General features: G+C 49.4%; 2 protein-coding genes across 5 annotated transcripts in view; one reads left to right on the top strand and one right to left on the bottom strand.

Annotated features, from left to right (window-relative positions):
• Positions 1–4,592, top strand: part of ZCCHC17 (zinc finger CCHC-type containing 17) — a 51,449-nt gene extending 46,857 nt beyond the window's left edge. For all 3 annotated transcript variants that reach the window (XM_006054590.3, XM_025278562.2, XM_044937991.1), the window contains exon 8: positions 3,684–4,592. In XM_006054590.3, the coding sequence (XP_006054652.2) occupies positions 3,684–3,845 (162 nt within the window). In that variant the 3' untranslated portion in view covers positions 3,846–4,592. The remainder of the gene's footprint in view (positions 1–3,683) is intronic.
• A 695-nt stretch (positions 4,593–5,287) lies between these two features.
• On the bottom strand, positions 5,288–12,806 carry FABP3 (fatty acid binding protein 3). Of its 2 annotated transcripts, XM_025295194.2 has the most exons (5): positions 12,338–12,402; positions 9,887–10,035; positions 9,064–9,236; positions 7,068–7,169; positions 5,288–5,574 (listed from the first exon to the last, which is right to left on the bottom strand). In XM_025295194.2, exons 1-5 carry the CDS (start codon positions 12,385–12,387, stop codon positions 5,521–5,523), a joined length of 528 nt encoding a protein of 175 aa, XP_025150979.2. In that variant the 5' UTR covers positions 12,388–12,402; the 3' UTR covers positions 5,288–5,520.
• Between the last annotated feature and the right edge of the window lie 1,310 nt (positions 12,807–14,116).

The following is a 14,116-nucleotide window of genomic DNA, read 5'->3' as shown; positions in this document are numbered from 1 at the left end:
CTAAGTCACTTCAGTTGTGTCCGACTCTGTGCGACCCCAAAGACGGCAGCCCACCAGGCTCCTCCATCCATGGGATTTTCCAGGCAAGAGTACTGGAGTGGGGTGCCATTGCCTTCTCCACCTTTAATATACACGGAGCTATAAAAAACATCTGATTTGCTCAGTTGTGTCTGACTCTGCAACCCCATGGTCTGTAGCATCCTAGGCTCTTCTGTCCATGGGATTCTCCAGGTAACAATACTGGAGTGGGTTGCCATTTCCTCCTCCAGGGGATCCTCCCGATCCAGGGATCGAACCCGTGTCTCCAACATCTCCTGCGTTGGTAGGCAGATTCTTTACCACCGAGTCATCTGGGAAGCCCATGTGAAGAACATCTGATTTGGGGCCCAGCCTGAGTTGAATCCAGGTTCTACCACTTGGGCAAGGCACTGTATCTCAATAAACCTTTCTGAAGTTATAATTTTCTTTCCTGAAAATATAGAGATGATTATACCCACTTAATAGGTTTGTTGTGAAGGTCATGAGGTATGTACGCTAAGTGCCCAGCCCAATATCTAGAAAACTAGGTACTCAGTAAGTGTTAACTGCTGTTATTTCCCCTTTCTCAGCTTTTGTTTTTATCTCACGCTAGTTTACTGCTATCCTTTTTCAGAACTATAGAGACTGTGGATGGACTAACTGCTGTAGCACAGGATATGTGCTTTTCCGAGAGAATGGTTTTGAAGAGTGGCTTCTTTCCCCTGTCCTTCTGGCCTGTCTGCCATGAGCTCATACCCCTGGTTCACTACCCTTTACCTTATGCTCTTTCCCATTGAATGCAGTTGAGGAACCAGAAGCTAGTTTTACCTCTGACTTTCCATCTTCGCCTCTACCCCAACTCCCAACTTTCCTCTTGAACTACAACATATGAAGTAATTTTTGTTCCCCAGTTCAAGATTATAGACACACAATGAAAACGGTGCCAACCTACTGGAGGACTAGATTTTCTTTGTTCAGGGTGCAAAAGAGCTTCTATGTCAAGACTGAGGTCTAGAAGACCATTTTCCTGAGTCCTGCTTGCTAGCTAGAGGCCACATTCTATCATGCCAGGGTTCTCTAGTGATTTGTTCTTCTCTGTCCTCCTTTTGAGCATTCATCATTGAGAGAGAGCAAAGTACAAATAATGCCAAACTCTGGATTAGAAAGTTTAATGTTCTTGTCTTTGCTGTGTGTGCTGTGCTTAGTCGCTCAGTCATGTCCGACTCTTTGCGACCCCATAGACTGCAGCTTGCCAGACTCCTCCATCCATGGGTATTCTCCAGGCAAGAATACTGGAGTGAGTTGCGATGCCCTACTCTAGGGGATCTTTCCAACCCAGGGATCAAACCCAGGTCTGCAGCATTGCAGGCAGATTCTTTACTGTCTGAGCCACCAAGGAAGCCCAAGAATACTGGAGTGAGTAGGCTATCCCTTCTCTAGGGGATCTTCCTGACCCAGAATTGAACCAGAGTCTCCTGCACTGCAGACAGATTCTTTACCAGCTGAGTTACCAGGGAAGCCCTGTTCTTGTCTTTGGTGTAGCTTAATGCACTTCTTTCAGTTGTTTTCACCTCTGTAAAATGGCAATAATAATTCCTGAATTTTGACCTTACCAGATTACTATTACTAGATATGAGATGTGGAAAGCTAGATAAACTAAAGTATTCGGTTGTAAAGTAGTATTGTTACTCTCCTTTCTCATTTATTTATCAAGGGTGGGCCAGGCTTGGGGGAATTGGTGCCAGACTCTGCACTTGCTTATTTACTTTTCCAGGACTCTGTCCTACCTGAGGGGCAAAAACTGACAAGGCTGCCAAGCCCAGATAGCCTGTGATTGGTGTCCATGATCTTGCCATCCAGGAGATTGCAACACCATAAGCCAAATCATGGATCTGTCGATTCTCAGCTTCTCCCTGCCATGGTTCCTACAGCTTGGTAACATGGGCTTGGCAAGCTTCCCTGCTTTCTGCTCCACTGGAGACTCCCAAGAAAGAATTTTGGTTTAATTTTCTCTTAGAACTTTGACTTATCTGCTGTAGATACTTGGCCAGACTGTCCAAACATCCTGGGAATTCTCTAATAGTGTGATACTTCTGGCTATCACTGAGTACTTACTTAGCACTATAGTTAATGACAGTTCTTACTATGTTTAATCCTCATAGCATCTTTTGAAGTGGGTATTTATTATTTGTAGTTTACTGAAAAGAAAACTTAAGTTCAAAAAAGTTAAGTCTTGTTCTAAGTCACATAGTAAGTGGCAGAGTTGAAATTTGAGCCTAATTCCGTCTTGTTCCAAAATTCTTGTTCTGACCACCATTTACCATGAGGCCTCCATCACTGTTCAGGAAGAGGGGCCATGTGCTACAGAGAAAAATTCAGATTTCCAGTCAAATGATCTATATGCATATCCCAACCCTACCTGTGTGATCAGGGGCAAGTGATCAGCTTCTCCAGCCATAGATGCTGTCTCTTTAAATCTTCATCATGGCCGTATGACATAGGTGCTGGTCTTATCTCTGTTTTACGTTTGAGGAGACTAGGCCACCCTGAGGTAAAATGACTTGCCCAAGGTTACATGAGAGTAATATAAGTGGCAAAGCCAGAATTCAAGTCTCGGTGTAACACCTGGTTCTGTGTTTGGTCCACTGTTTTCTCACAGCCAGCTCCCAAGACCTGGTCTGTCAGGCAGACTTAACAGCTCTCAGAATGCTGACTGGAAGCCTATGGGAGAAGCAGCAGCCTTGTCCTCATCTACTCTTTTTTCCTCCCATAATCTCTTAGAAACCTTACCAAGGCAACATACACATTTGCAGTCCAAGGAAAAGGTTTATGCAATGCTTAAAAATTGCTCTGAGTACCCTACAGAAGCCCACGGGTCTGTGTCTCATTCTTTGTGTGCATTTGTGCTGTTAATTTGGCAGCACGGTGGGGTGGGTCTGGAGTGTTGAGAAAGTTCTATATCAGTTTACTCTTGTAAGGTTGGTTGTGAAAGTTAGAGATGATAAATATTCAAGGGCAGCAGGTAGGGCCTTATTAATTGATGGCTGTTATTTCCCCAGGCAGCTGGGTCTGATAGAAACCAGCCTGGGAGTCAGGAGTTCTCAATCTATTGTTCTCTTATTCTCAGACATGTGAGGTACTGTCTCTTGAGAGACCAGGTGATCTCTAAGGACTTGACTTTCAGCATTAATATCTTGTGCTTTTTAAAAATGAAAGTAGTAAATGCTTATTTTAAAAAAATGAAAAAGGACAGTGAAGGGCCCCAGCTTCCCTGTATTCAGTTCATTCCTGAGCTAACAGTTGTTGCCTGTTTGTGTCGTTTTCACTGTTTTCTGTGATTTTAAGTATATTCAAGTATGTTAAATATGTGTATTATAATTTACTGTGCAAAATATTATAATTTATATATGTAAATGTATATTACATATGGTATGTATATATGTTATATACCTTGGAACTTAGAATACCTACTGCATTATGACTTGATCCTTTTCCATTTGTTTTGAGCACTTTTTCTTGTTAGTACTTAAAGATGTAGTTTATTTTATTATGAATGTTTTCTAATTTATTGTTATCCCCTAATGATTACATGCCATGTTTTTTTAAAGCAAATACACACATATAATGTTGAGTTCTTAATTTTTTTTTTTTTTTTTTTTTTTCAGGAAAAGAAGAAAAAGAAACATAGAGACAGGAAGTCATCTGACTCCGACAGCTCAGACTCTGAGAGTGATACAGGCAAGAGGCCAAGACACACGTCAAAGGACAGCAAGGCAGCAAAGAAGAAAAAAAAGAAGAAGAAGCACAAGAAGAAGCACAAGGAGTGAGAACGGAGCGTAGAGGGTGGTTGAGAGAAGGAATCTGGAGCCTGTGCTTTGAAGCCCTGGCTCCTAGAAAGACTCAGTAGTAAGAATATGGCCTCCCACCCTCTTCTCTCCCATGGGAGATGGCGTCCCCTTGTGTCACAGGCAAGTCTGGAAGTTAGGTATCAAAAGCATCTGCCTGAATGAGTTGTTCCCTTATCACTCTTGGGCCCTTTGCAAGTGACCCCTGCAGCTCTCCCATTCATTCACCCAACTTCATTCAGCAGGAGGTCGTATTACCCTCTCCAGCTGCCACTGCCAGAGCCAGATTCCTGTACAGGAGTCCAGGCTAGAGCCACAGGAACTGCTGTGCGGGGGAGTCTGGCTGTAGTTGAACAGCGTAATTGGCCCCTGCCTATTGGCCTACCTACCCTGGCCTGACTGGTGGATGGTCTCTGTGACATCCAGCACACGGGCAGAGGGAGACTGGCAGCATGAGGGAGAACACAGTAAGAAGTGGTGCTCACTTTCTCCATCCCCCCAACATGATTCTGCTATGTTAGAAGTGACAGCCAGTGGTCACAGCCAGAAAAACATTGTTTGCAGTGACTTAGCTTGCTTGTGACATTCCAGCAGACCACTGAACCAGACAGCTCAAGCCGAAATCATTGCTTTACTTTGTATTTACTACAGTGTGAGTCAATTGGTTCCATTTCAGGTTTCTGCTTAAATTCCTGGTACTAAATGGAAGTGTGTCTGGTTTTAAACTTACTGAGAGTCCTTATTAGTATAATCGCTCTTCCTGTAAACTTACAGACTTAAAAGTCATTGAGGCTGCATTAGGTGACAGGAAAACATTTAATATGTCACTTTAGACCTTGGAGAGCGGCCCAGCTAAGGTACAGAGCCAGAGGCACTAGCAGGTCACAGCCTTCTTAGGAGATCACTTATAAGCCCTCACTTCTGTAATGATCAGATGACCTCTCCCCCAGGGCTGACTGGAGAACCAGTAAGAATTTGTAACCATGAGTAATGGCCTGGCACATGTGCAGAAGCTCAGCAGTCATCTTGGCCAGTGGGCATTTTCTCCCACCACCACTGGCACAAGCCTGAAGAGAGACCACAGCATTCCACAGAGAAGAGCAGCTGTCTAGACCCCCTGGCATTCAGTGCAGGGTGGGCCAGGGGTGATGGTTCAGAAGTCCTGTCACTGAGTGATTATTCCAGGTTGGCCTAGCTCATTTGGACTTAGGGAGGGGGCACTGTGAAGGCAGGGTGTAGGTACAGCTACACCTACTGTATTTTTTGTACATGTAAGGTGATCAGCTGTCACTGTCCCTGAGACTGTCCATTTCAATCTCATCCAGTGCTGCTTCCTGAGTAGCAGTCTTTTCTGCCTACTCTCTGACACACACAGAAACTGAGAATCCCAGAATCATGTCACCAAAGGCAGAAAGGCAACTGGGTGGCCTTGGCTCTGCTTTATTGACCTCAGAGCACCCTTTGGATGCAGTTAAAAAAACAAACAGACACAATGAGAACGGAACTGGATCCAGGCCGGTGCCACCTGACTCCAGGAGAACTTCCCCAGTCAAGGTGGATTTATACAAAATGCCAGAGGAGAAAAATGAGGCAATCTGGTGCCGAGTCCAGGAGTAGCCAACTGGCAGAAGAGCAGTCAGTGGAAGGAGAGGGCAGGTCATGCCTGTTTCTCGTAAGTACGAGTGCAAACTGCAGTGCCATGGGTGAGTGTCTGGAAAAAAGACAGTCAGATTAGGGCAAGGGCGTGGGCATGGAAGGTATTGGGAACGCTCTATTCTGATGGGGAGAGCCCTCTACTACTTCATGATAATAATTTTCATTTACTGCCTACCTACTATGTGCCAGGTTCTTGACAGATTTTTTTTTCCTAATGCTTATACCAAGTCTTTTTTTTTTTTTTTGGCTGTGCCATGTGGCTTGCAGGATCTTAGTTCCATACCAGGGATTGAACCTGGACCACGGCAGTGAAAGTGCTGAGTCCTAAGCACTGGACTGCCAGGGAATCCACCCAAGTCTTTAAGTTAGGGATTGTAATTCCTCTTGCAGAGATTTTGGAAAATGAGCTTTCAGGGAGGAAGCAACTTGGTCAAGATCCCAGAGTGTTTCTCTTTCCCTTGTACCATTCCTTTCCATCCTTAGTGCCTAAGAAGGTGCCTGGCACATAGTAGATAAAAAGGTGAATAAAAATGTCCAGAGACTCTTGGGAAAGGACTATCTTAGGCCACCAATTCTCCATTCTTTCCCTAACTTAGGGTGGTGCCAGGGCCAGAGGCCAAAGCCCCCATCATCCTTCCAGGCATCATACAGCCAGGCCCATGGTTTCACCATAGCCTGATTGCCCAGCAAGTATTTAGTCCTGTATATCACATTCCCACCAGAGCCAGGTACCTCATTCTAAACTGCAGGGACCCCTGCCCTGTGTGAGTGCAAGAATGCAGTGAGCAGGTTACACTGACCCAAAAAGGTCTGCAATGAAGATGCTGAGGTGAAAACCTAAGACCCTACAGAATAAGGAGGCAGAGACCACAAGTGACTGCTGTCTCTACCCCTGGGGGGTATTCAGTCAAGGCTACATTCTTTGAGTGAGGTCCTTAGACAGATCCAACAGCCTGGTTGTTGCTTTCAACCCAGGCCTTAGTCAGGTACTTGCAATAGGCCAGGCATGGAAAGCAGTGAGAGGAGGTGAGTGAGCCTGGAATGAAGTAGAAAGGACTGCGCTGTCAGGGCCCAACCCATCACCAGCCTGTCCCTGCCCAAAGGGTTAGGAGATGGGAGCCTTTCCTACAGGGCACGAATCACATTTGGCTGTGCTTTCTACTCCCTGGGCAAGGCAATGGGCCCATGCGGAGGATGAAACGAAGGCTGTAGAGTGTGCCTACTGTAGTCCTCCCACACCAGCAAGGCTTTGTGCTCTGCAACCATTCTCTCCTTCAGACTTCCCAGCAGTCCTACAAGGTTGTCATTATTAGTACCCACTTTACAGTTGGAGAAGGTGACTTGTCCAAAGTCATGCACCCTATAAGCTGAGATTTATGCAGAGGCATGTACAAAGCCCAAAGCCACAGTATTACGAGTCCTAATACCACCCAGGCCTGCCTCCGCCCTCCGTTGGTCACAGGGCATGACCTTGGCTTTGCACAATAGGCTTGGCTGAAGGAACAATAGAAACCAATTGGGTAAGGTGTCAAAGTTAATCCATCTTACCAGAATGAGTTTCCCGTCAACCATCTCCCGCACAAGTGATGTCTCTTGTCCATTCCACTTTTGCACGTGGACAAGTTTGCCGCCATCCAGCGTAACGATGGACTGTGGAAAGAGGGTAGAGGCCTGAGCTGAGATCTGAGCTAGGATTGAGGGGCAAGAAGAGGTCTGGTCACCGGGGCCACAAAGGACTTAGTTTCTAACCCAAACTATTGATGGTGTGAGAACCAGAGCTCAGCCAGCCCACCTCCAACCTAGTCCCATGAGACATCTAGTTCACCACTGCTGCTTGGCTGGAAGAGGGGCCTTCAGCTGTTGGGCAAGAAGGGAGAAGCAGGCAGTACAGTGAAGTCAGACAGCCTGGCTCTGAGAAGTGCCACCAGCCTTCAAGATGGGCACTTATCCCATACCCTGGGTGATGCCCACAGCCCCAGTCCCTCTAAGATATAGGAGCGGGGTACCAGCCTAATCCTGGGAAAGACCGGTGAGGAGGAATAATCCTGAGACTCCTGGTGGTGATCACACATAGTGTCTAAAAGAACCTTGGGGATGCAAGGTGTTGGAAGATTAGACTGTCTCATCCGTATTCCTGTGCCCCCTGGTCCATATCCTATGGCTTCTCCCCTCCAGCTGATAAGTGAGCATCAACTGCCAGGTACTGGGACTGGGTGTCCTTGGGGTGTTCCATAGCCCTGGTCAAATGTCCACTTTGTCTTTCTGGGTGCTGCCAGCCTACATCAGCTGGCTCTCATCTGGCAACTCTTCTCAGGTCTCTCTAGAAATCTGGGGGCTTTAAGCCAGGCTGGGGGACCCTGATGGACCAGCAGATCTAAAGAGGCTGTGTGTATGTGTTTGGGGCTAGAGGGGTGGTAGGTGTGCACCCTTACCACCCCCTTCCTCCTCATTCCCATTCCTCTAGTTTTTGGTCCATTCAGCAAGTTATTTTTAGCCGAGGCATCCCAAAGAGCTACTATTGTGTTTAATTGGGGTTCTTGCCCTTCAAGAAGATAGGCTAGCTCAAGGAGGTGAAGGTTTATGGTAGGGTAAGCACTTCTTTCCAAGGTGGGCTGTGATTTGGGGGTACCATCCCCTCTATGCTGCCAGCTTCCCGTGTGATCCTGGGCTGGGCTCCAGCTTCCTCCACAGGGAGGATACTAGACCCTCTCCTGTCATCGGGGGCATCTGTGAGGAAGAAGAGATAGGGTCTAGTGGAAAGGTGCTGCTAGAGGAACACCTTGTCGAGGGCAAAACCCCTTTGTTCTCTCTCTCCCATGCCTGGCTCGGGCCAGGAAGCCTGAGGCAAGCAGCCAAGACAGCCACCTGCAGACAAGCTGCCAAGAAGTCCTGAGACTGGACGCAGATGTCCTCTTCCTCCCTGGAAGGAGAGGGGCGGAGGCTTGGCAAAAAGACACTACAAACACACCAAAGACAATGCTCCATCCAGAAGATAACTTTTCTTCCCTGTAGGCTGGCAGCACTAGAAATGGTTTCTCAGGGTCACTGACCAAACCCAGGAGGTGGAGGCTGAAGAAGCATCTGAGTAGGTCTCCACCTCTTGTCCTTCAGCTGTCTCCTCGGCTCCTGGCGGCCGGGATCACCTGTTCAGTTGAGGACCCTGACTTCTGGGCATTGTTCCTAAAGTACTCGAGGTCACAGCCATGTCCACATAACTTCCCCGCCATCTATGGAAGGGGAAGGAATGCCAGAGCTGTTGCATGCCATGTGCAAGGTCACCCAACTGGAGCTGGTGTAGACACTGAGGTCAGAATATCCTGGCTCTGTGCAGTCCAGTCCCACAGGCAACAGGTAGATGCTTCCCAAGAAGACAGGGAAGAGAACAAGAGGACAGGACTCATGCCTTTAGCACTTGGGACATCCCAGCACCCCACAGGCTGGCTTCAATCCCCCACAACAGCCCACCCCTCAAGGTGCAACAATAGGGTGACACCCTATTCCCCTTCAGGGCCTTCCATCCCTCATGGCCCCTTCCTCAACTCACCTTGACCTTCCTGTCATCTGCTGTGGTCTCATCGAACTCGACTCCCAGCTTAAAGCTGATCTCTGTGTTCTTGAAGGTGCTTTGTGTTTTTATGATGACTGTGTCCCCATTCACTTCGATGATTGTGGTAGGCTTGGTCATATTGCCCACCTGCCTGGTAGCAAAACCGACACCTGAGGGCAGAGGGAAGGGTATGAGCATGAGCTGGAGCGAGAGGCGAAGTACAAGGGGCTCAGTGACCAACTCAGACCAGAATGTGGGGGAGGGAGAAGAGGCGGGTGAGAACCTTCAAAGACGTTTCATGGCTTTTTGTAATTCAGTTTTTCCCATTAGCTCTGTGCAGTAAAGAGACATTACTGATTCCATGAGACATGAGAAACTTAACGGACAAGCGTGCCTCACAGTAAGTTAGTGGCAGAGCTGAGAGTAGAATAAGCTACTATTAAGTGCCTCCTGTGTGGTAAAAACCACACGTTTAAGTCTCTCTCAGTTCTTCCGGTCTCCCTGCAGGATTGATGCTAGTATCTCTACAGATGCAAAAACTGAGAGTGAGGTGAAGCCCAGGGTCACAAATCTGGGATTCAAATCCAGAATGTTTGACTGCAGAGCTCACTTTACTGCTCAGCTAAAAAAGGCTGGAGCCCAAGGCTCTCGTCCAGGCCACCTGAGCAGCTTTCCAAGCACAGGCTGAGGAAGAAAGAAAAGAAATGTGGACTTTGCCTTCTGGAACCTATGGACAAGGATTTTCCACTCCTGAAAGTTTTTGCTCTGAGATGCACTGGTGCTCATCCCCCATAAATGATAACAAAGACATTTTCAAAACCTCTTATCCATAATCTAGGAGGTAGGCAGGAGGGGGTGTTGGTGTCAGCGTTCAGTTTTAGGAGAGGCCTGAAGTGGTAGGCAGTCAGACCTCCAGTCCAGGTCTCCTGTGGGGACTCCCCTCTGGGCCTCAGCAAGTCTTCCCCAATGCTGCAAGAGAGTGTGGAACAAAGAGCCCTGCAGGTCATGGTTTCCCTGATATCTGGCCTTTCGCCTCCAACTTCCCCTTCGAACAGTCTCTGCTGAGCTGTTCTCCAAGGGCAGAGGCTTTGGTGAGGTGGTGGGTGGAAAGTCCCTGGATATGCCTGGCTACACGGGTGGTTTTACTTAATGTTTATAAAAGCTCTGAACAGTTGGCTTTATTATCCCCAATTTACAAACGAGGCTTTGAGAGTGAAGTATTGTCCAAAGTGAAAGGATGAGTGGTTTATCTAAATTTGAATTTAGGCTCCAAAACTGTTCACTGTTCCTCCTGGGCCATCCTGTCCCCCAGCATGCACTTCATCTAGGTCTGAGGCCGCGAAGTGTGCCTGAGATCACTGACACTAACTAGGCTGGGCCTCTTCGTCCTCTGAGAACTTTTGGTTTAACATAAAAGAGGCTCAGGCACCCTTTGCAGCTGTGCTGCTGCTGGCCCACCCTGCCTGGCCACTGAGGGATTTGGCCTCGCCCCCTGTTATCAGGGGCTTCCCAGGTGACGCATGGTAAACAATTTGCCTGCTAATGCAGAAGATGCAAGACATGCAGGTTCAATCCCCGGGTCAGGAAGATCCCCTGGAAAAGGAAATGGCAATCCACTCCAGTATTCTTGCCTGGAAAATCCCAAAGACAGAGGAGTCTGGTGGGCTACAGTCCATGGGGTCGCAGAGTTGGACACAACTGATCACGCACCTGTTATCAGAGTAAGTTAGGCTAATCCCACTCCCCAGCACACAGCAGGACCTTGTCACTGTGCAAGGAGCTCTGTTTACTTAGGACCTACCCAGAGGTGTAGAGTGTTTGAGGAAGGAAGGCACTGTGGAGTCAGTGAGGGACTGAGCTAAGAACAAGTTACAGAATTAGGAGACCCAGGAAGAGACAGATTCCACTTAGAAATGAAGCTGAAGCTATTTACTGAGAGCTGAGGAGGGTCTTTTCTTCCCTTTGGCCTCTCATTTTTTCCATCTGTACAAACAGGATGGGTGGATTCTTAGACTTAATCCAAGTTGGGGCAAAATAAGGGAGCAAGGGTGGTAAGGATGGTGCAACTCACTTCAGGGACCTAGGTCTTCAGTTCTAATGTCTGCTAGGAGAGACTTTGGGGATTGGGGGTGTGGAGCTAGCTCTGGGCATCCCATCTTCCCTAAGAACTGCCCTGGGCCTCCTACTTCTCTCAAGAATTATTGCCTTCCTGGAGTCATTGGGTATAGTGCTTAGCATAGAGGGGCAGTTGAGCACTTTGGCCTCAAAAGTCAACACTTGTCCTTATTTCAGGGGTCAGGAACAGGTGGGAAGTGCCTGGGGTCGAGCCCCCAGCCCCTCCCTCCTTGGTTAACTGCTGTAATCCAGCCATCCCCTGGGAGGAAGGCATGGAGCCTAGCTCAACCATCCAGTTTTCCCCATCCCAGCTTGGGGAACTGGGATCATCTCATAGTTGGAGATTCCAGAGAAGGGATATGACCTTCTCCCTCTAGCTGAGGTCAATGATGAATTAAGCAGTTCTTACTACTCCCACCCCCAGGGCCTGTAGTGGGAACTGCTCTGAGTTGGGATTTAGAAATCTAGATATTCACATCAGCTCTGCTGTGGAACTGATTTGACAAGTTTCTACTCTTTCTGGATCTTGGCTTCTCCATCTGTTGAACCAAGGCATGGGGATCTCTGGAGTCCTACTCTGCAAGATTCTTTGAATCTTCATTCTCCTCCATCCTGGCACCACACCCTCCTAGGCCAAAGACCCTCCCTGCTGTTACTAGGTCTTGGCTTTGCTTCAGGCCTCTTTGCTGCACCCCCTAACCAGATACTTCTCCAATGAGCAGTTATCCTTAGGCTGCAGCTGATGATGGGGCCTCTTGCCCTACCCTACCACTAGGCTGGTTGGTGAGAAAGGGCAACCTCCAGCAACAATCCTTTACCCTAACTAACCCAACAAAGAGGAGCAGGGGTTCTTGCTAACTCTGCAGGCCCATCTTACCTCCTCCTCTTGTTCACAGCTGTTCCCCCTTCCATCTTTCTCCTGGGGACTTAGCTACTTTAGACCTTAGGACACTTCCCATCCATTCTATTCCCTTTCACGGTTCAGTTTCCAGTTCCTAAACTGCCCATGCTTCTTTTCCTCCCTCCTCACCTTCAATCAGTGCTCCTCTTTTACCCACAACCCCTACCTCCAGATCATAAGCCCTACTTCCTCGAAAGTGCCTCCCTGCCCTCCCCCCACATCAACCGACACAGCTGCCCCCTGGCGCCTCCTTGCCTGCGAATTTCTCTGACCAAGTTCAGATCGTTAAAGTCCCCTCCCAGCATTCCCTGGCGGTCCAGTGGTTGGGACTCCGCGCTTCCACTGCAGCGGGGCAACGTTCATCCTGGGTTGGGGAACCAAGATCCCACATGCGCCACGGGGAGGCAAAAAAAAAAAAAAAAGCCCCCTCCCAGCAGGCCTCGCATGCCCTAGCCCAGGCTGCCACCTTCTCCGCGTCCCCTGGCTCCCCAACGTTGACCAGGAGGGATGCAGCAGGCATGCAGGATCTAGCCAGGGCTAGAGAACTGCTCCGATCGGGCACGCGGCCAGCCCTCCCCAGCAGAGCATCCATCCCAAGCCCAGCATCCCGAGCCGTCCTCACCGAGTGACTTCATGTAGTCATCGAAATTCTTGCTGTCCACTAACTTCCAGGTACCCACGAAGGCGTCCACCATGGTGAAGCTGGGCTAGGTTGAGAAAGACGACCGAGAACGCGTTCAAGGACTCTGGGACCAGCAGCTCCCAGCCCGCGCTGCCGCTTTAAAAGGCCCCTGTGTCACGTGACGGGGCGTGGCCCACACCCCCGCGCCCGAAATAGGAAGCCCCAAGCGGGCCCTTTCTCGCCCGGGGCTGGTCGCCCATCCCCCAATGCTCCCAGGGGCGAAGGGGCCCCGGTGGCACCCAGTTTGCCTACGTCAGCGCGGGTCCCGGGCTCCGAGTCCCTGCCCCGGGCTGGTAAGCTCTGCTCCCTTCCCTGGTCTCAAGGCGCTCTTCGGAATCTGAGAAGGAAGCAGTTGGGGGCACGGTGCCCGAGAGCTGGGGCGCAGGCCACCGACATCTGTACCCTGGTCCCTCCCGGAGCTTGGGGTCAGAACAGAGATGAGAGACCAGAGGAGAAAGGAAACTCCCCCTTGGGCACGCCAGGAAAGCGCTGGCCGACTCTTGGCGGCGCAAGCATCATCTCGATCTTCATTTTACAGGTGAGGGGAGCCGATACTCAGCGTAGGGCTGACAAGTTCGCAGGAAATAAGGAGACGGTGAGTGGAGAGTCCAGATGGCGAGCCTGGTCTAGCTGGTCCCAGAGCCCGTGCTCTCCCACCGCTCCCCACTCTGCCCGATGCGGGGAGAGGCACGGGGGGCAGCGTGTGCCCCTCTGCTCGCCCCCGGCAAAAGCGTGACCCTGTCCGACGCGCCGCGTCTGCCCTACACGTGCTCGCCCCTCCCTGCGGAATGTCTACCGCGCGCCTTTCCGCCCAGCTGTCCAGCTCCCCCTCCACCCTGCCCGTGCGCCAGGCTTTTCTGACCTCTGCGCACAGCTCCGAGCCTTTTGCTCCTGTCGGCCCGTTGCCTCCTCTCTTTCCGAAATTCCGTCCTTTCAGCCGGCTCTTCAAGACTCAAGGACAGGTCCGTTCTGCCTGACTGCCACTGGCCCCCAGCTGCCGTCCTTTCTCTGACCTTCCACCGGCAGGCAGCCTGCACTTTCAGAGACTGGCCTTAATCTACCTTGTTCGACACCACAGTTTCCAAAGCACTTTTAATGATAAGATCCACCTTGTGTTGTTGTTTATTGCATGCTGGGGGCTTTAAGTGCATTGTCTGATTGAACTTTTAAAACCAAGTTCCTGAAGTAGGTGTTATTATTATCCTTTTTACAGAGGAGCAGACTTGAGGTTTAGAGGAACCCTTCCTTTTTTAAATCCAACAGTTATTAAAGCACCTACTTTGTGCCAGGCCCTGGGCTAGGCTCTGGAGAGACAACTGGGAACATGACACACACTTATGAAGGAAAACGCA

This window comes from Bubalus bubalis, chromosome 2, assembly GCF_019923935.1.
Source record: "Bubalus bubalis isolate 160015118507 breed Murrah chromosome 2, NDDB_SH_1, whole genome shotgun sequence".
NCBI classification, from domain to species: Eukaryota; Metazoa; Chordata; class Mammalia; order Artiodactyla; family Bovidae; genus Bubalus; species Bubalus bubalis.
This window is presented reverse-complemented; position numbering and strand designations above follow the sequence as displayed.

Bases quoted from the DNA above. Each gene is read 5' to 3' on its own strand.
- FABP3 (XM_025295194.2), bottom strand. From the start codon at position 12,387: ATGCTGGGAGGGGACTTTAACGATCTGAACTTGGTCAGAGAAATTCGC. The intron at 10,036-12,337 runs GCAAGGAGGCGC...ACTCTCTTGCAG, and splicing joins TTGGTCAGAGAAATTCGCAG to CATTGGGGAAGACTTGCTGA. The intron at 7,170-9,063 runs GTGAGTTGAGGA...CTCTTTCCACAG, and splicing joins CAGATGACAGGAAGGTCAAG to TCCATCGTTACGCTGGATGG.